At 38.1% G+C, this 21,842-nt stretch overlaps 1 protein-coding gene across 1 annotated transcript; it reads right to left on the bottom strand.

Annotated features, from left to right (window-relative positions):
- Nucleotides 1-1,492: 1,492 nt before the first annotated feature.
- LOC134824560 (neo-calmodulin-like) lies at nucleotides 1,493-13,825 on the bottom strand. Its single transcript, XM_063836473.1, has 6 exons — nucleotides 13,728-13,825; nucleotides 12,939-13,066; nucleotides 3,239-3,353; nucleotides 2,523-2,693; nucleotides 2,073-2,166; nucleotides 1,493-1,849 (listed from the first exon to the last, which is right to left on the bottom strand). Exons 1-6 carry the CDS (start codon nucleotides 13,819-13,821, stop codon nucleotides 1,786-1,788), a joined length of 666 nt encoding a protein of 221 aa, XP_063692543.1. The 5' UTR covers nucleotides 13,822-13,825; the 3' UTR covers nucleotides 1,493-1,785.
- Nucleotides 13,826-21,842: the final 8,017 nt, after the last annotated feature.

The raw sequence follows: 21,842 nt of genomic DNA, 5'->3' as shown, positions 1-21,842 counted from the left end.
AAATGCTTAATGAACACACTTGTAGGTACCACCCGTATTCACACTCAGAAATGAGTTTAGTCTTTCTCCGATACGAGATTGGGACGGATTCTATAAACAAACAAACAAACAGGTAGAGAACAACACTAGGACTCACGATGAAGAGCAAGCCAATCACTGCAGTTATAGCAGTCTATAACGTGTGTTATGACGTGTACCCTGGTGATTTGCGGGTGATGGGTAATTTATGTGACTATAAATAATGAATATATAGTATTAGATAATGAATATTAGTGTTTATGGTATGTGTGCTGGTGTACTATTTATAAACTGAGCGATGTGTTATGACTGTGAGTAATAATATGTGTATATTAGTAATATGCGTGTTCACTGCTACAAGTACAATCAATAGTGATTTACTGAAAATGGCTCGGCGAATAATTCGTTGCAAAATCGACTGAATTAAGACTTTCATTAGCAAACGCATTTGGCTATCGTAATTAGTTTCCGGATTGTAAAACTGATTTCTTCTGTATTAAATGGATAATCTTAAAAGAACAATTTATTTATTAGTAACCGGGTTAAACTACAAAAGAGAAATGTTGTCGCCTGTTATATATGTGGTTATTCTATTTTTTCAACGATAACAATATATCATAAGTGACGTTCAAAAATAGAATAATTATTATAGTCAAGTATTTTACGCTCGACTATACATGCATTATTTGGGGACACAGTTCCTCATAAGGAGTGGAGTGAGGAGATGACATAGTTGATTAATATAATATAGATTATTGATTCTTTAATGTATGGTGTAGATTATTTTTATTTGTTACATTTGCTTAGTGAGTTAGTGCAAAGGATCAACCATAATTTATTGATATTTTCGAATTATAATATGATAAAATTGATATAGTAAATGTTTGTAATATCCCTTTGTATGGTGGGGTAGGGTGAGGTAGGGTAGGGTGGGTTAGGGTGGGGTAGGGTTGGGTATAAGGTTGGGGTAGGGTGGGGTCTGTTACATTCTACACTCGCCAATATAGGACTGTCTCCAAATTAAACATTTTGCCGATGATCTGTTCCTGTTGTCTACAAATTATACCCACCACTCACCAGTACCAACCTACGACATTATAATGACAGGTGATTAAGAGCTCAGGATTGAGATGGGGAAGGAAATTGTAGGTTTATAACCTACCAAGACGCGCGCCGAGTTGGACTCGTCGACGGTAATATTTGAAACAAATATTTTACGAGTATCACCCGTTAAGGAAGGAAATTGAAACGTGGTTTTTAATTTCATGCAGTAAGTACTAAAAGCTTAAATATGATGCTTTTATAAAACCTAAACATGTATAATATAGTAGGTATTATAGTAGGCATCTTGCGTAACCATCAGTTAGTCGAGTGATAGACCATTAGCGATGTCTTCTAATACTTTCCTCATTCCTGTCAGAGCCCTACATTTTCTTTAAGAGTTTAAGCGAAAAATAAATCAAACTTTATTATTCGATACATAATGTTGCAGCTTTCATACACAATTTACAAACATTAAATTCGGTCAGCCAGCTCAATAAATCAAAAACAACACGTTCAAAATTATATAATTAATTGATATATGTTTGAGTAATAACATAAAATATATCGAATATACATTATACAAATTACTCAGATCTTTACGCTACAGCTTAAAAATTCCAATATCTAAACCATATGAAATCACCAACTTCATTGATACATTGTTTGTGTTAAAATCCCTAAATATAAACTCTGTTTTTTGGATCTCCTAGTTTCACAAAATAATCAATTTACAATTGACTGAAACTCTTCGAATGAGATCCGACCGTTATTGTTCAAATCCGCTTCTCTGAAAATAAATTTGCAAATTACGTGACTACAAGTGACTTCTTACTTTTTTAGTATGCATTCTGCATATTTTTGTGTGAATGATGGTCGATGGAAGAAGTGAGGAAGCACGATTTGAAGAGTTAGGTTTTGGAAAAAGAAAGCAGATACATGCAGGAAGTAAGTTTTGAAGGGTTAGGTTTCGGAAAAAGAAGAAGCAAGCAGAAAGTAAGTTTTGTAAAAACCTGAACATCTCATCAAGCTCATCCTCAGTTGGATTCTGGCCCTCCATAGTTTCGAGCACCTTCCTCAACTCCTCCTTATCTATACTACCGTCACCTGTGTGTAGTGTGTGAGATCAGAATCTTAGGGGTTGTTCATATATCATTACGTAATCAGCCGAGGGGGAGGGGGTTTCGAAATGATTACGCTAATGTCATTTTGCTACAATAGCTATGTGTAAAACCATGAATACGGAGGGGGGGGGGGGGTAAAAACTGTCCAAAAAGTGTTTACGTAATATGTGAACGACCCCTTATCTACAAAACAACTCAGTACTTGATTATCTAAACCTGACTTTGTGTTAACTGCAAATACGGACTAGAGTGAAACAACTTTTGTTACAGGATCTCAGAAAAAATACTGCTTTCATTTACTGTTCTTACGATCACAAAATTTCACAAACAATTTCCTACCATTCTTATCGAAGAGGTTGAATGCTTCTCTCAGGGACTGATCATCTTCCCCCAGGTCCTTCTTCTCTGATTTGACCATGATGACGAACTCGTAGAAGCTCATACAGTTATCCTCGTCCTTGTCTGCAGAAGCTATCAGCTCTTTACATTCTGCTTTTGAAAGAGGCTGTCCTGCACAAATTATATTGTTACTAGTGTTAACCCAGGCCTACGGTCGGTACTTCACTATCGCAGTTGAAATGCAAAAGTAAAATCCCGCTTATTCGAAAATACGCATTTCAATGTCGCAGTTAAAACGGTGCAAAAGTATGAAATCGCTCAGACGAAACATACCTCAATTTAATCTTAAATGCTGCTTACGTATTTAATACTTAATACTATTAAATACGTATTATCATATTATTATAGATGGATATGTACGATCAGATAAATTCTTGATACAATCCTTATTTGGGCATCACTTAACAGGGTGAATTGATTCAATCAATACCTTGTTGTGGATATTTTAATTTACAAATTTAATTTGAAAAGTATTAGTAAATTAAACAATGAAATTTTAAAAAGTATTAGTAAATTGAAGAATGTAATTTGAAAAGTATTTAGTAAATTTAACAACATAATTTGAAAAGTATTAAGTAAATTTAAGAATATAGTTTGAAAAGTATTTAATAAATTTAACAATATAATTTGAAATGTATTTAATAAATTTAACATACCCAGTTTCTCCATGCACCGACTCAGCTCCCGACAGTTGATTGTACCGTTTCCGTCCAAATCAAAGGAGATGAACACCTCCCTCAACTGCTTCAGGTTATCCATACTTACCAAGTTCTGTGGAAGTAACCTTATATGGTAGTGTTGCTATGGTGACCTTATATGGTAGTGTTGCTATGGCAATAATACCATATAAGGAAATCATGCTCTGCTGGGAGCTTTTTCATGAACGATATTATGTTTTGAGAAATAGATAAATATTATTTTAACACGGGTCCCAATTTCGGCTGCACGACAAAGGGGGGCCCCCGATTATTAGGGGTCAGATCATATGACGTATAATTAGTGATATGACGTATAATTAGTGATGGATTAAACAGGATTAAACAGGATTAAACATGAAATTACCAGAGAGAACACTAACGGACTCGTCTTGGCTATACAAGAATGAATAAATGAATAAATAAAATTATCAAAACTGAATCATTTAAAAATAGTAAAATTTAACCGTTTACAATTTCACGAAAATAAAAGAAGATCGTCTATAATAATTTAAGGTAATACAGTAAATAAAGTTCGAGTACTACATCTGTTTGCGAGGGTTAAGGGACGTTTTAGGAGGATTACGTAGATTTGAGGAGTCTGTAAGGTACTTCCCGAACTCTTTTATATGGGGTGAGTTCATTATTGCTCCATATTCTTTTAGCATCAACAGGCTTTTGAGGTTGTCAGAGAGGTTGGACCTGAGTTGATGGTAGTAGGGGCACTCAGTTAGGACGTGGTCTTCGGTTTCTAGAATAGGAGTTTCAAAGAAGGGGAGCTCCTCTAAAAAACGTATGACATCCGTTTCTGAGGAGCAGCAGAAGCGACACGTTTTAAGAGCTGTGTTGAGTTGATCTTTGGTGTAGCGACCTTTTTCTATCCTAAGATCGTGACTGCTAGATCGGAGTTTAGCAATATTGACCCTTTTAAGCCGGCAGGGGAGCTGTAAATAGGGTTCTTCGCCAAACTCGAGTTTAACCGCTGTGTAGAAAGACATTTTGGGCTGGTTGAGGAGATCTCTCTTCCAATGGTCAACAAATGTCTCATGTATGTACTCACAAGCGTCTAGGGTGGGTGATAACTGCGGCTTGGAGACTGTACTCATCTTGGCAATAGTTGACCACGCATCATACCAGGTTAGATTCAGTAGCTTTTGCTCTTGAAAGGTGTGGTGCAAAAAAGTGTTCACGTTACCTTCTACCGCCAGGGATGCCCGATGGAAGTAAGCTAAACATTGGGGAATGACGGTAACTGTCCAGGGGGTTCTACCAGTGTAACCATAGCAGAAGTTGTTATTAGCTTTCTTGTGAACGCCTAGTATCCATTTGAGAATCTTCGGATGAGTTGTTTCGAGCGGATCTTTAGCTGCAGATTTAGGCAGGCTCACTTCTTCTTTTTTCGACAGGATAGCCTTTACGATGTTTGTTGATGAGAGCCAGACGGGACATGCATAGGTCGCTACAGGCTTTACTAGACTATCGATGAGTTTGAGCATTGTGCTGGTAGTGAGCGCTTTCGTGTTGATAATTCGCCTCATTGAGAAGAATGAGCGTAGAGCTTTCTTCCTAAGTTCGTCGATAGCTTGCTTAAACGATCCATTCAGAGAGAATTGGATTCCGAGATAGCAGTATCTTTTTACCGGTATAATGTCCAGGCTTCCTAGTTTAAAGCCATAAGAACATTTAAGTGTTCGTGAGCTTGTATTGAAGACCATCACACTGGTTTTGTCGATGTGATGGTCTTCAATACAAGTGATGTGATCCACCAGATATGATTTACAGAACATGTGAACTCTTCCCTATATTTAGCCCAGTTTAACTCCGTACTTTTGATTTAAATTAACAAGTCAAAAGACATTTTTTCGTAGGATAATTAATCAAATTTACTGAATACTGAATACTGAATACTGAATACTGAACACTGAACACTGAACACTGAACACTGAACACTGAACACTGAACACTGAACACTGAACACTGAACACTGAACACTGAACACTGAACACTGAATACTGAATACTGAATACTGAATACTGAATACTGAATACTGAATACTGAATACTGAATACTGAATACTGAATACTGAATACTGAATACTGAATACTGAATACTGAATACTGAATACTGAATACTGAATACTGAATACTGAATACTGAATACTGAATACTGAATACTGAATACTGAATACTGAATACTGAATACTTAATACTGAATATTGAATACTGAATACTGAATACTGAATACTGAAAGCCAGAAGGCTGGCATGTTGATCGAATGTAAGAATGCGATACTATTGTCTTTCATCTTCCAGTATATATACCTAAGAACACTTGATCGGCTCACTCCCCTTGCATGCGTTTGGCACGTACGTCTCACATCCCTTGATACGAGAACCACCTTTAGCAAGAGCTCCTGTCCCTTATGTGATCTACGAGTCGAGCAGTCAGATCATGTTTACCTCTTAATGTACAGCTATGATTTACAAAATTGACATATGAACTCTACCCTATAATATCTAGCTCATTTCTGGGTCAATTAAATTCTACTGATGGATCACATCACTAATTATACGTCACATCACTAATTATATGTCATAGGAATACAAGGAATACAAGGAATACAAGGAATACAAGGAATACAAATTTAAAATCTTAAGCTACAATAGTAACTGTTAAGATAATAACAATATCATAAGATTTGAATTTATTATATTAATATAACTTAAACTAAAGTGAAACATAAAGATTTTGACAAAAAATATTTTGTTTACAATCGCCTTGGTAATGCTGTAATGCTTGAGCCAGGCCACTTTGCACTCGTTGTTGCGCGAAAAGAAACAAAAGCGCTGGTACAGTGATTTTCAGTGTTCATGTACTGGCCAGAGAGTCGACGAATTTCTTGCGGTTGTTAAAACACGTAGTGGCAAATCTAGCAACGACTCTCGTGAGGTGGACTTGACTTTCATTCGTGATTAATTCAATGATTTCACTGTTGTTGCTGATGAATTTGAGCACGTTTGCTCCAGGGATGACAGTGTAAACAGAACAAGATGACGCAGATGGTTTGATTGAATTTGATATGATTGATTGGATCTTGTCTAGGACTTTTCGCCTCGATGCAGCGTTAAGATCACAATGGTTAAGGAAGTGATCTTCATTCTCAATAATACCAGAACCTAAGACTATATTGCACCAGGAGCATATTCGCTCATCGCGAGGAGTTTGATTATATCGGCCAAGTTCAATTTCGAGTCGATGTGCACTGATCCGCAGTCTTGTGATATTAGCACGGTCTGCATATTTAATGACACTGTCTAGGTAATACTCTTTGTTAAATTTGGATTTTAGGTCACAATAGAATTCTAATTTCCGAGAAGTGTTGATACAGGACCCCCAATATTCTCTAAAGCTACTTTTCAAAGTTTTAGTAATGACGTGTGGTGTGAATATTTTACTCCCGATGGGTTGTGTTGATTGCGGAGGAATTCGTTTCTTGAAACCGTTGTGAATAAGAAAGTCCTCTTTTGGTGGTTTTGCGATACTCGGGTTACTTTCGAAAATTGACTTGGAGTGATTGTTTTTGAGTGTGCGGTAGGCTGTGACATGATCGGTAGAGAAACATGGGTCTAGCGCGAGGACAGGCTCCAAACCTCTGTACCAGTCCAATTTCATGTTCATCTGTTCTTTGAAAGCTAAGGATACAAGGGAGTTATCTTTGAGATTTTTCAAGCGTTGGGTATATTTGAGAGTGAGGTTAATACATTCATAGATTAATGGGTAGCGGCCTGACTCACCCCAGACGCCTGCGTTACTGGTTTTACGATTTACACCCAGTGACCATTTAAGAAAGTGAAGGTGAACTTTTTCGCTGTTCAGAAGACTAATTTTCTTGAGGATACTAGTTTGAAATTTCTTTTTTGTGTCGGGATCCATATTGAGATCGACTTGTTTTGTTATGTGTTTTATGATAGCCATATTAGGTGTGTAAATAGGCGCTCCGTAAAGAACGATAGGTTTAATAAGAGCGTCAAAGAGTGTTGTTAGAGAACGGAATGATAATTTGGATTTGTTTACTGAGCTTTTCATGCCATAAAGTGCACGCATGGCTTTCTTTTTGAGCTCAGTTCGGGCATTTGTGAATGTGCCGGATTTGTGTATTTCGATTCCTAGATAACAGTATGACTCGACTTCTTCTAACAAGTGATTACCTATTTTGAGGGGAACCGGCTGATAATTATCGAAGCGGGAATTAAATTTCATGAGTTTAGTTTTATCTGCATTAATTTCGACGCCCCATTCCAAGCAGAAATTGTTCAAAGCATCGAGTTGCTTTTGGAGGGTTTTGGGGTCCAGTGCCAAGAGTATCAGATCATCTGCCCATAGTAAGTGACTGATAAGTTGGTTCATTAGTTTTGGACAGTTATCAAATTCTAGTCGAGGGGAAAGATCTCTAATGTATATTTTAAAAAGATCAGGGGAAAGTGGATGACCCTGTTCAGTTCCTTTATTGATATCAAATTTTTCGCTGACAAATCCAGATAGCTTTATCTGGCCAGTGGAATTTTTATACATATGTTTAAGAACATTAAATGTTTTGCCAGTGATACCTAGTTTAGCTAACTTTAAGAAAAGAGCTTCACGACAAACAGAGTCGAAAGCTTTCCGGAAGTCCACGAAAACAGCATAGACGGGAACCTTGAGCTTTTTGTATTTAGACGTAATGGTGTTGAGTGTGAGTATGTGGTCATATGTTTGAGCTCCTTTAGCGAAGCCAAGTTGATTTATGGGGTCCGGGTTGTATTCATTTTTGAACTTGATTATCCTGTTTAGCATAATGGTCGAGAATAGTTTCCCGATTGTACTACTCACAGCAATTGCTCTGTAATTGTCGGGATTATCTTTGTCGCCTTTTTTGTGTAGGGGTGTTATAATGCTGTTGTTCCACGGGTAAGTTCCAGTGTCCAAACAGCGGTTAAATACTTTGCAAAGGAGTTGTGTATTTGTTGTGGACAAGGTCTTCAGTATTTCATTGCATATCATATCCTCCGAGGAACTTTTGCCGTTTTTGAGTGAAGAGAGCGCAGTAGATATTTCGTCCACAGAGATCTGGCCATTGAGTATTGATTGTGCAGGGGATGGTTGGCAATTATTGTTAATAGCCTCTGCATTTTGAAGCATTTCTTCCTTATTCTCTACAGTTATGGTGCTATGTGCATTGGCATAAAGTTTACCAAAGAATTTTTGAAAGTTGTCCATGTCATGGCAATCAAATTTGTCAACTCTTCCTTTAAATTTTTTCAGTTTTTTGAATTGTTTCCAGTTTAGAATTTTACCAGATTCGATATCTGTATTCAGTTTGTCAAGATATTTGTTTTTGGTACGGTCAATTAAACTTTTGTACGTATTTTTTACTTGGTAAAAATTTTTTCGAAGATAATCGCTATTGGGGAAATCAGAAACAATTTGAGCTGCACGAGCACAGGATATTTTAGCTTCTCTAGTGGCTTGTGTGAACCAGGGTTGTTTATTTATGGATCCCTTTTTGGTTATTTTGGGATGTTTGGTCTTTTGGAGACATTTGTCTGCTATTTTGTTCAAGTGAACTGTGATATCTTCGTTCAATTTGTATGTACCTAGGAGATCTTCGGGATAATTTGTTTCTAAGAGGGTTTTGGAACATTCTTCCACAAGTGGGTCCATCATTGTATCCCGTAAGCTTGAAAGGCTATCAGGATTTATTTTGTAACGAAGTGGGGCTCGAGCGTAAGTTTCATGGAGTGCCTTTGTGTTTACAAGAATGTTGGAAGGAGAGAAGTTGAGTGCCAGGAGTAGTGGTTTATGATCAGAAAAGCAAGTGAACGGCTGGATTGTCATATGACATACATACTTACTGCAGTTTGGTGATATAATAAAGTAGTCAACAACGCTGGCACCGCTGGTCTGGATACAAGTGAAGTCACCATATGAGTCTCCTAAAGTTCTCCCATTGAGAATATGGAGTTCATTATTGACAAGCATTTCTAGAAAGGGTCTTTTGTAATTGTTCGACTTTTTGTCCTTTGAGTTCCTGGTTGGGAGTTCTTGGGGGGTGTAGTCTTCTGGCAGGGGAATGAAGCTCTCGTAGCCACATTTCTCTCCTTTGATGAAGTCAATGTCATGGCCGATACGCGAGTTGAAGTCACCACAGGTAATAACATCGCCTTTACTTAGAAGAACATTAAGAAATCGGTCCAGTTCACGGATGGTGTCAAAGCCCGAAATATCTGAGTTTTTAGAGGAAGTGTTAGCTGGCTTAATGTATGAGTTAACAATAAATATATCATTATCTACGCCAAAGTAATTTTTTCAAGTTTACAGGCAACAACATCTTCAATTGTGGATTTTTCAAGTTTTACGCCTTTGGCTATTTCGTTTTGGACCATGATGCATACGCCACCATGTTTTTTGTCCCGGCGGGTTTTATTGAAGGACCTGAAGCCCGAGTGTTTGACCGGTTGTCTTATTTCTTGAAGGCAGACAAAAGGAAACTTGTCAAAGACGGCACAAAATTGAGGGTCATCAAACTTAGAGCCAAAATTTGTATTTGTTGATTGGATGTTCCAGCTTATAATTTTGGATTGTAAATTCATAGTATTTTTCAAGAGGTTGGGTTGGTGGTTTGAAGACTAAAATTTAGAATGGAAGCTCAAACTCTCTGAAGATCTTGTCGAGGGTGTCTCTCATGGTGTTGGTGATTGCATGCATTCCTCTGTCTGACAGATGGAGATTATCGCGGAAGTACATCGAGTTCTGCTTGGGAGTGGACTGCGTGTTAATGAAGAACTTATCATTTCTCTGAAGGAAAATCCTTTTTGTTTTAGGGTCCTCGTCTTGCTGCTGATTGACCAATAAGGACAGGGATCTCCTCAAGGAAAAGACGTGTCGGTTCTGATAGGTGTTTCCGTTTAGTAGGGGGCAAGAGATGACCAGTCTGGTGGTGGGAGATACTAGTTCTAACATTTCATTAAAGATCTTGAAGTTGTCGACGATTTTGGTGATGTCCTCTCCTTTGTGTATATCATTGATGCCGAGATGTACATATATTAGTTGAGGCTTCTCTGTTGCTATTTGACTCCCCATCATGTATTCTCCGGTCAGTGATTCACTACATGTAAAGTCAATTCTTTTGAAATTCAACCTATATTTCCTAAATTCCAAGCATGACTCATCGATGTGTCTCATAATTGAATCGGTAACGAGCCAAACGTTGATGGGTTGACCACTTTCGACCATGACTTTGAGGGAGGGCTTTATTGGATCGGGGAAACCAAATTTAGGAGAAGGCGAGGCTAGGTTCGGTTGTTCTCCTAACGTTGCTATTTCTTTTATCAAAGGGTCAGTTTGAATTGCAACCTCGCACATTTGGTGTGTTACAAACGCGTGGATATCTTTAATTTGTTCCCTTGTTTCATCGCAGAAGACACTATTGTAGTAGCTCCCCATGTCTTCCACCGATTTCTTCATGATGTCTACTCCATTTTGACTAAGGTCGTTCAGAATCTTCCTCGTTGACTGAAGGTCATCTTTCGTGCCGTTTATGTTCTCCACAAGGTCATCAATCTTACCATTGCACTCCTTTATCGTTTGTGTGAACACATTTGTCTTGCTCAGATTTTCGATTCTGTTGTTGCAATCACTCACTGCACTTTTCAAATCACTAATCGCATCCAAAACGTCGGTGTTGCTGGTTGGGTGAGGCGAGATGTCTTTTGGAGTTTGTTGTTTGGTCGCTTCCTGGAGAGTTGCTACATTCGCTTTGACAGAAACGATGGAATCCACAACATGCTTTAGAGAGTTCTCCACACATTTTTGAGCATTACGCACTGATGCAATGTCATCTTTCATTTCCACGTCTTCGATCCTCGGGGATTCACATCGTGAGAAGTTCATGCCGTGAGACATCGAGTTATTGGCTGCTGACATGGAGAGTTCCCCGATTGACATACACATTTTGTTCTGAAGTCTTGTCCGCTTTTCAGATAAAGATCCTGTAGTTGAGACTTGACTCCTTATGAGCTCCTTATCTACTGTTGGTCGGCTTCAGGAGACCTTCAGTGGCACTTACTTCGGTAATATCAGTGTCGTTATCCTCTGTCTCACTTGATTCTTTAACCTCGTCTGTTTTCCCAGAGCCGTTCGCCATCATCACTGTTGCATTAGTCAGCCAAGGTGGTGGAAACAAACTACCAAGTTTCAAAACAGAAAAATCAAAAATTGAATTGGAAAAACAACCGGGTTGAGAGATCTGTTTACACGAGGTTTTACTAGAACTAAGACATTGGTTTTCTACTTCTTCACTGACGTAAACAGGAACGGTAGGGGCCAGTGGTCTGCTTCTGAGTTCCCTAAGTAAAAGTAGCAAAATAGCGGCTATGAGTGTCGCAACAAGGAAGCAGAGGCTCAAAAGGACAACTACAGCTATCTGAAACCAGTCCCCAACTCGCAGAGACCTGTCACTACCCAATCTGTTACACTGTGCACTGTGAGTGGGATTGTGAGGAGTGTATGTGGGGGAGTTGCTATGCTGAAGGACAAGTACACTCAGTTGAGACGCGGTTCGCGACGCATGCGGAGACAAGGCGCGAGGAGGCGGAGCTCTACTAGTGGGCTCTGGCTGGGAAAGACCAGCGGGCGCGGAACGAAACCTAGAAGAGGCGTGCAGCAGTGACATGGCTGAGCAAGAGGACCGTAACATACTCGTCATAAAACCGTCATTAAGTTCATTCATAACGTTAGAGATATATCTACTGCATATGTTATAAATTAAATTGCTGTTTAAACGCTCGAAACTGTAACTCACATTCCAAAACCACACTATAAATTCATGTCCTTGTCTGCCCCATACCTCAAAGTAATACATGCAAGTTCCTACAATGTTCATCAATGTTTTAACGCAGGACTGCAATAACTCCAGGAATATTAGCTCGAAAAGTCTTGTGCAATGTACAATTACTATTTTAATATGTTCTATTGCGTGTAATGTACTTTTACAAATAGTTCTTCTTATCTCTATGTAGTTGTACGACTGATAGTGGCCATTACAGCAATTATCATTTAAAGTTTCCAAACCATTTCTAGAGTGGTAATTCGGTGTCTGTTCGATGTTTGTTGAGTTTATGTTCTGTTTTGTGTTGCAGTTCCAATCTATTCCTCCATCTGAGATGTTGCTGCCAGGATCGTACGTTAGACTAAGTGCAGGAGCGGTAGCAGTCGGGACTGTGTCAGGACCATAAGTTAGACCATAAGTTAGACCAAGGGGTGGATCAGGAGCAATCGGGACTGTGCCCTGGCTGGCCAGCATGGCCGCCAGGGCGATTGTTGATAATATTGTGGCTGACGTGGCTTTTTCGAATCAACGCGCATTAAAATCAAACCAAATCAACGTGTACAAATGAGATATGATAATATCATATGATCTGACCCCTAATAATCGGGGGCCCCCCTTTGTCGGCCTCCCCCAATTTCAACCTAATTGCAAGGACTCATATGATCGCTATTAAACAGTTATTATTTTATTTCGGAGACCTGAAACCTTTGTTACTACTGTAGGTTGGAACACGCTTATCTCATTTTAAGATAATGTTGCTATGGTAATACTACCATATAAGGTAATTTTATCTCACCATTATAGAAGCAGTCATACAGAACTCATCACAATCCATCTTCCCATTTTCATCCTTATCAGCGCATTGTATTAAAAACTTAATATCTTTAGCGGTGTACTTGTCTCCTAGTGCCTTCATACACTTCCCTGAAATAGAAGTTATATTAGAGGCCACGTGATGCCCATATAAGGAGATGGACAAAGACCCTGATGCCATTATACACTTAAAAATTAGGTTTTAAACTATTTTCACGACTACAATTAAATAAATTTATTGAGTAATATGTAACGCGATGGAAGAATTTTAAGCGGGCAATATCCTGTCCAAACCCAGGATACATAACACGAAGACTTTGTTGTAACTTTGTATGAAGATACAAAGATTTAAGGGATGGTGGATGGATCTCCTGGTAGTATAGGCCACGTGATGCCCATATAAGGAGATCTCCTGGTAGTATAGGCCACGTGATGCCCATATAAGGAGATCTCCTGGTAGTATAGGCCACGTGATGCCCATATAAGGAGATCTCCTGTAATTACCAGACATGTTATACAGGTAATGGAAGATTAAATGTAATGGGGAATTAACTGTACGACATCAGGCTGTAATTAGTGAAATTTTAGAGGTATTGTTACCGTTTATAGGCTAGACAAGCGGGGTATTTCCGGGAAACATCCGTTATTATTAAATAATTGAGATTTTGGATAAGTTAAATTTGTGCAATGCTAAACCCTGATCAGTATAATAATCAATCAATCTGTAAATCAATCAAATAATCACTGAAATGAATTAGGTGATAATCATTACCCAATTCTCGCACGCTGAGGTAACCATTATGATCAACATCGAAGGAGTTGAAAACCTCCTCGTATACATCTTTCTTGCCGTCCTCGAATTTCATTTTCACTGCTGGGGTTAAACTATTCAAACACAATGAAAATGCTCGAACTTTGAAATTTGAAGTGTAGGGTATGAAATATGCTTGAGATTCATTTTAAACCACTGGACTGTGGTGGATAAAGACCATGATGCCATTATTTTGCGGATAATAATTTGGCTGGACAGAAAGCAAATACAAATTTGTGATTTAAGCAAGATTGAACACGGACCCTCGCAACTTTAATTCCTTATTTAACTTTACGTAAGTAGAAAGCGTACAACAACATCATCCACCACGTGATGCCCATATAAGGAGACATCATCCACCACATGTTCATCAGATTATGCACAAAAAGAACACTATTATAGTTCAAATTAGAGGATTAGGGGAACAGTCTCCCTATGCTTCATGCCACCTGCGAGGCGGTAACCGTTATTTAAGTATTTAGTGCATACCACCAAACTACGGATTCTCAATAACAGCAAACTAAATTGTAAGCAAATGTTTAAATAGATAGTATAAAACTGAATTAAACGCATCAAATAGCAATGGGAACAAAAAGATTGTTTCTGATTTCTACATTAACATAGAAATCATATCCGCGTTTACTCTGCTAGCAACAGCTTATACGGGCATCACGTGTCTCTACATCTCCTTACTTACAGTTACAGCAAATTTCATCAATTAAACGCACTGAAATTATATGCTCGTAATTGTTAATTTTGACTAGTTGATCTTAGCTCACCGAACAATTAATCATGATCAATTAATTAATAATTAGCTTCATAAACTCAAAGTACGAAACTATCAAGAAATGCAATGGTCGATGTGTCCGGGGGGGGGGGACACAATCAACATACAACGTTACGCCATTGTATCGAACACACAGTGAAATAACAGTACTAAACTGACCTAACTGCACAGTGAAATAACAGTACTAAACTGACCTAACTGCACAGTGAAATAACAGTACTATACTGTCCTAACTGCACAGTGAAATATTTACACCTATACAGCACAATATACCGGTCCAGGAAGGCTCACAGTAATAGCACAGAGGGGAGGATGTTAATACACGGTTAAGTAAACACTCATTTCAATAACAATACCATTACCTTACCCCGGGTAATCGGTTGAATAGTGGTTCATGGTGTGTTGTGAGAAGATTAGAGAGTAGCAAGTTTGTTTGGACAAAAGAATGGTTTCATAATGTCTTCCTTTGTGTTATTCAGGTATGTTAAAGAATAGAAGCTGGCCCCCCCCCCCCCCCCCCCCCTCTGTGAGTGTTTGAACCATGAGGGAGCACTGAGAAGTAAATGAGTTGAATCCTCGTTCACAGCACACGTGATGCCCATATAAGGAGATTTAGAGACTCCTTCACAGCACTGGAAATTGGAGAGCATTGTTTAGTTGAAGTGGTAGTATAAGTAGTAGTGTTTAGTTAAAGTGGTAGTAGTAGTAGTGTTTAGTTAAAGTGGTAGTAGTAGTAGTGTTTAGTTAAAGTGGTAGTAGTAGTAGTGTTTAGTTAAAGTGGTAGTAGTAGTAGTGTTTAGTTAAAGTGGTAGTAGTAGTAGTGTTTAGTTAAAGTGGTAGTAATAGTAGTGTTTAGTTAAAGTGGTAGTATAAGTAGTAGTGTTTAGTTAAAGTGGTAGTAGTAGTAGTGTTTAGTTAAAGTGGTAGTAGTAGTAGTGTTTAGTTAAAGTGGTAGTAGTAGTAGTGTTTAGTTAAAGTGGTAGTAATAGTAGTGTTTAGTTAAAGTGGTAGTATAAGTAGTAGTGTTTAGTTAAAGTGGTAGTAATAGTAGTGTTTAGTTAAAGTGGTAGTAGTAGTAGTGTTTAGTTAAAGTGTAATAAGACATAATAGCTCCCGCTGCTCCCAGTCTACTAGGTTATGTAAATACTCTGCTTATGACCGGATTTGTAAGTGTTAATTTAATAATGCTTTTCATTAGCCTGGGTTTGGACACTGGACAGGACATTACCCGCTTAAAATATTTCCATCGCGATACATTTTTTTTTTAAATCAATTAAAATTCAATTTTTACACAAATGCATCATTTTATTTCAAAGAAAATTCGCCGAATGACCTTACTATACATGCCTTGACAAGTGACCGAGTGCAAACAAAATTAGGGACTCCGAAACACATATAATACTAAAATGTTATATATTTACAGATATTACGTAATCATTATTTGGATCATTTTTAGGGCCCCCCTTTAGCCTTAGGTGGATTTCTATGTCCCAAATTTGAGATATCACTTCAAACACAAGAAAATAGTGCTGTCGGACAGATGTCGCTGTCGGTCGTCGGACAGATGTCGTGTTACCGAAAATTGCTAAGAGAAGTGAAACGATTCATTAAAGATCGTCAGTTCACAATAGCCGTCTTCAACTAATAAACTTAGAATTATACATGACATACTTATTACTACATGGTGGCCCAGAAGTAACTGCCCACACGCAACCCTTTAATAACACATGCAATTCGTCTTAGAATTGCACAGAAATTTGATTATAGATACCCAGTGGCATAAATTTAAAAAGTGGTTAGGAATCCAGTCAGAAAAGAAAGAAAATACGGCTTTTCATTTTTTAAACAGCTATTGCCAGGAAAGGCGAAGTTTTTCACCCTCAAGTCTCAACGCTTTAAAGCTTTGTCAATGAGGGAAGAAAATCAGACTGTCAGTCAAAATCACAAAATAGTAGAATGAACGTTTTATAACCGATCTGCATAATCAAAAAATTGTATAGTTTTTATTGAGTGGTATTTCATGATAGGTCTTAATAGTTTCATGCATCTCTATTATTTGACCTTCACAATCTTATTCAATAGTACTGATGGTTCTTCGGTTCTTTTTTGGAAACAAATTCCGTCCACTTTTTCATAAAATCTCTCCAAAAGCACGGAAAAGAAATCATTATAAAGTACAGGGTTGATGACAGAGTTGATTGGAAGGAAGACTATAGAGATAAGGGCATAGTAGCTAGTGGCGTCTATAACGGCCGCCGAATGTAGACCAGAAGCTATGGTAACCGGTAGCCAGCAAATGAAGTCTGTCCCAATGATGAGTGATATTTTCCGCTGTAATCTTCTGTTTCTTTTCCTGATCTTATGTCCTGCTTTCTCCTGAGTGAGCACTTTGGAAGTGGCACGTGCCCAGATATTAATGAAGATGTAACATACTGAGATTATTGCAAAGCAAATCATGTTCATTGAAATGACAACCCACGCATAAATTCTTTGGGGATCGTCTTTTTTAACAAAGAATTTGAAAAGACAAACCCCTTCATTGCCGTAGAATTTCAGCCTCTTTCGACCAAGTACATCTACTCCATAATAATTGGAAAACATGCCATCAACTAGATCATTAATCGATTTCCATTTAAGATTTTTCTCCTTTATTTTTCCATAGTACTCCTGTAGCAGATCATGATGGATTTTTTTCCCAGGAGCTCCGATAAAAAGTTTTACTGAAGGGTCATAGGTCATGCCATTGACAAAGAAGTCTTCAAATTGAGGCACCAAAGGGACTACGGCTATAGCAATAGACATCAGAACGATAACCGTTGTTATTAAACAAATGTTCCGAATAGCCGACCTTGAGACTTCACTACTGATCCGTGTCCCATTTTTTATTTCCATCAGCCTGGTTATGCCAAGAGTTGTCATGGATAATAGGGACATTTCGTAACCAATTGTGCTGATGACACCAATTATGTTACAATGAACAATTGATAGCCAATTCAGTTGTTCAAAGCAGTAGCTACTCCCATAGATTATCGTGTCCATAACTGCAATATGAAGTAGATACGCTCCAATCAACAGGTCTCCCACATTAATGAGAAGTATCAGCATCTTATTGTTAAGAGCCGCTTTTGACATTTCTTTATTAAAGTCTGTCGAAGTTCGGTAAACCGAAATCATATTCAGAGCAATTGCAAAAAGGGCCAGACACCAACATAAGAGCTTCAGGAATGGGCTCTGTATGATTTCTCTGCCACAATCATAGTTACATTCGTCCGAGAAGTCAAGACAGTCAATCTCACCATCGCACTTTTCGGTTATTGGGATCAGCTGCTCTTTAGATTTACACATAAACACATTGGTACAGTGTTGTTCGTCAGAACCATCTCCACAATCATCTACCACATTGCAAACTTTATCATAGTTCAAGCAAACGTTATTGTCACAACGGAAAAAGTCATTTTTATACTCATTTCCTGATTTGGTTACGAATGAAAGAAAATTGTTGTCAGCAACTGTGTAAATTCTTTTGAGATATTGTTGAGGGCAAGAATTGTATTGTATTTTGTTTTTCAAAGGGCAAATCGAGTCTTCGCAAAACCCTGCGCAACTCAATATTAGGTAAATTTCTCCAAAGGTATAGTCACAGTTAACAATTGTATTAGGGCGGACAACTGACGAAAAGGTTTGTACTCCGAAGACGTCAAGCCCCGAAAGATTGACTTCAATGCTAACACATTGGTTTGCTAGTTCCTGCAGACTCTCAAGACCAGGCAAACAATACAGTAATATTGTCACTGATTCAGCTGATTTTTTAACAGTCATTGCTTTGTCAAATGTTTGACTGACCATATGCGATATCTCACACATTCTCCTTTCGTGACCACAGGTATCAATTCCGTCACAAAGATCTCTGAACTCGATGAAAGCTGCCTGATCATGTTTACAAAGAAAAACCTCCTTGCACAGTTCATCGACTGAAACTACATATCGTTTAGTCACACCAAAACCACAAGTTTGCCACCCATCCTCCTCATCCATTCCGTCTAAACAATCCTCCACACCATCTCTCACCCATTTCAAGGGTATTTCCAGTGCCTGCTCGTGCTTATAGGCTCTGTTACATACCTTCTCCGACATGGATAAACAGATAACCAATTTCTCGTCAGCCCCATTAGGGCAATCCTCAATGCCATCACACAGTTGGTGTTTATGTACCCCACAAGTGAGAGATACCTTTTCACAGACCTGGTCTATTCCGTTGTCGCATAATGCTGGAACGTTTTGTTCACCATGACACACATAAAATTTAGATACGGTTGATCGATGACCTCCGATATCGCAGTTCACTCTTGAACGGTTTGTGTCCGTACAGTTGGTTTGATCCAGGAAGTTAGCACAAATTGGATCAATATATAATGTATTTGAGTGCACGTCAAGTGCTGACGGAGCGCTGCATCTCGTATTATTTAAAATTGGAACAAGAGAAAAAATTTGTTTTGAGGAATATTTTAGATTAGAGAACTTTGGGCATTTATCTTGACTGGACAGAGAGTCAGGGTTAGGACAGTTCAGTTCATCTTCATTGTTTTCGCAATGATAAGATGGATGGCCATTGCACACTTCATTTGGTTTGATGTATTTGAGTACTTGCTCCCAGCCAATGCAGTACATACCGTACAGATAACCGCCACAGAAAGCCTCGTCCTCACACATGTAGTGCGCATCACACCGTCCATTGCATACCGAGGGCTTGCCAACTTTTAGGCCGCTTCTTAACTGAACTAAATTTCCGGTTTCGGTTTCAGTAGCACAGATGTTTTCCGGTAGATCGATATTATAACAGCCTCGTGCATGAATGGATTTATAAATATAATTGTAATTATAAATATAATTATTTTCATTCGAAATATCTGATATTAAATAACAGAGCATGTCTAGTGAAGCAGTTATGGCTGGAATGCCAGTGTTCACATAAAATGAGGCCGAGGTAAGATTTTTATCAATTGCACATACGTATTTGTCACAAAGTGCAGTAGTGGTAGTTAAGATATGTGAATCTTTGATGCCACAATATTGATAGAATGTAGGGTCATTGTCACAGACTGAGCTGAATGTGGTAAACTCATTTACATTTACAGGATCCGACATGTATACTGTGTCAGAGTAGGGACATTGAAATACTGTGAAGCCAAAATCTTTCAAACAAATTCTTTTAAGGAAGTTATTCCTCTCCGAAATAGGACAGGCACCCTCAAAAGGACCGCAAAACAAATGATTGGTAACATGTACACTTTTACTAAGAGGGGCTGACGCAGACGGATTTAATCTAATTCGGTAAGCAGTGTCATTGTGATTCACAGAACAGGAAACGTTTTCAATTATAAAACGATTAGTCGTCCATTTAGTTTTTTTGTCAAATGGTTTCTGATACTCGAAAGAACCGTATGCAAACTTGTACCCCATCGTTTGGCAAATGTAGTCCACCAGACAGAATTTATCGAGTCGGTCAAGACCATCAAATGAGACGAGTCCTGAGTTATTGCCAATCTGAACGGATAATAAACCAAATCCATTCGTTACTTGTGCTCCCTTACTGTTAACCAAGTAGAATGTTTCTTTACCTGAGTGAATATTTTTGGATGATGATTAATCACTCTACACTCGACTGTCACGTGACTTTTTCAACCCGTTCTTTAGCTGGTCCTGAACAACTATTCGAAACCCTAACCCTCTTAATCTTATCTGATCCCAACCCTAACCCTAACCCAAACCTTAACAAAAGCATATGCTGAAACCCTAACAGTAACCCTAACGAGAAATTAGACTAACTTCCTTATACGGTCATATCACGTGATCGAGACAGTTTTTTCGCCTATACCTCGTCAGGGGAGCATTTTAACCCTATGTCATGGGGGGTGATTCGGAATCAGCTTCCGAAAATACATCTACAATTTCAGTTACATAAATTTCGCAATTTTTATATAAAAAAACGCAAAATAATCAATAATAACATTTGGTTCTCAAAACTCATGTAACATAATCAGCATCAAAGGAGAAAGACGAAGAGGGAAAAATAAAGTATAGGTATTAATCAAGCTTCTATTTCTAAATGCTTAAGTATTTTGGCACGGACATAAATCAACGAAAAAGATATAGATATGGCACATTATATAATAGTAATACTTACATTTAGAAAGAAAAGGTAAACTTGGTAGAAGCACCAGCAGCAACCAATTCATGATTCAATAAATTTCTAAAACTCGCCTGGTTTCAAAGACCGACATAATGCTTCTTTAAATAATGGGCAGATGCATGAAAAATTAACACACATCCACTTAAATATTCCCATTGTATTCACGTCTAGCCATGAGTCTACGCGTACTGTGTGACGCGCTTGTTTCGCTACTGCAAGCGCCATGCACGCGAGACGGCTCTGGATAGTGCACAACCATTGTATAACGTCCATTGTTCACACTTGTAATTGTTGTCTGAATCTGTACGAAAAGTATAATATCACACTCTTTTTGAATCTCATCTCGGTTAATATAAGGTGCAATTGTATGGGGGGGCTGATCAATTAATACAATGCTCTCACCTGCACGACTGTTTCTTGCACAGAAGAAATAATGGGCGGATGCATGCAAAATTGACACACATCCACTTAAATATTCTTATTGTATAACGTCCATTGTTCACACTTGTAATTGTTGTCTGAATCTGTACGAATAAATATATCACACTCTCTTTGCAGTTTGCATCGAATCTCATCTAGGAACAAAATACATTTAATTTTTATTGCGAAACATTTTTTTTTTAAATCAATAAACTAGACATTTGCCATATATATAGAAAACACCTTAGATCATTACTGAACATTTATTGGCCTCATAGAACAATATCGAATGCAAACTTATACCTAAGATGTAACTCAGTAAAGTTATCAGATCGTGTCCCTATATAAAGCAAGGCGGAAGCTCCTAGGTCATATTTTGCGTAGTGCTGATGACTCCCCCGCTGCATTAGCGTTAAAATTTGCTGTCACAACAAACTGTAAAGGGCGCATCGTAAGAATTTGTTCAAGATTATTGTGAATGATTTGACCCGTAGAGGTTTAAAACTTAACTCTTTGAATGATCTTAATAAGCTTAAGATATCAGCCGATGATAAAGTTGCTTGGAGAAACAAATTTTTACTTTAGCTGTTTTGATCTGTACTGATCACCATTTTAGGATGACTTGATTTCTTTTAGGGGTTTTGAATATTTTAATGGTGTAAACAGTTTCTTAATAATA

This window comes from Bolinopsis microptera, chromosome 12 (genome assembly GCF_026151205.1).
Source record: "Bolinopsis microptera isolate Bmic1 chromosome 12, MBARI_Bmic_1.0, whole genome shotgun sequence".
NCBI lineage: Eukaryota > Metazoa > Ctenophora > Tentaculata > Lobata > Bolinopsidae > Bolinopsis > Bolinopsis microptera.
The sequence above is the reverse complement of the archived record's forward strand: the minus strand, read 5'-3'. Positions and strand labels throughout refer to the sequence as shown.

Bases quoted from the DNA above. Each gene is read 5' to 3' on its own strand.
- LOC134824560 (XM_063836473.1), bottom strand. From the start codon at position 13,821: ATGAAATTCGAGGACGGCAAGAAAGATGTATACGAGGAGGTTTTCAAC. The intron at 13,067-13,727 runs GTAATGATTATC...CTTCTATTTCAG, and splicing joins CCTCAGCGTGCGAGAATTGG to GGAAGTGTATGAAGGCACTA. The intron at 1,850-2,072 runs GTTTTTACAAAA...ATTTATTTTCAG, and splicing joins GAGCTTGATGAGATGTTCAG to AGAAGCGGATTTGAACAATA.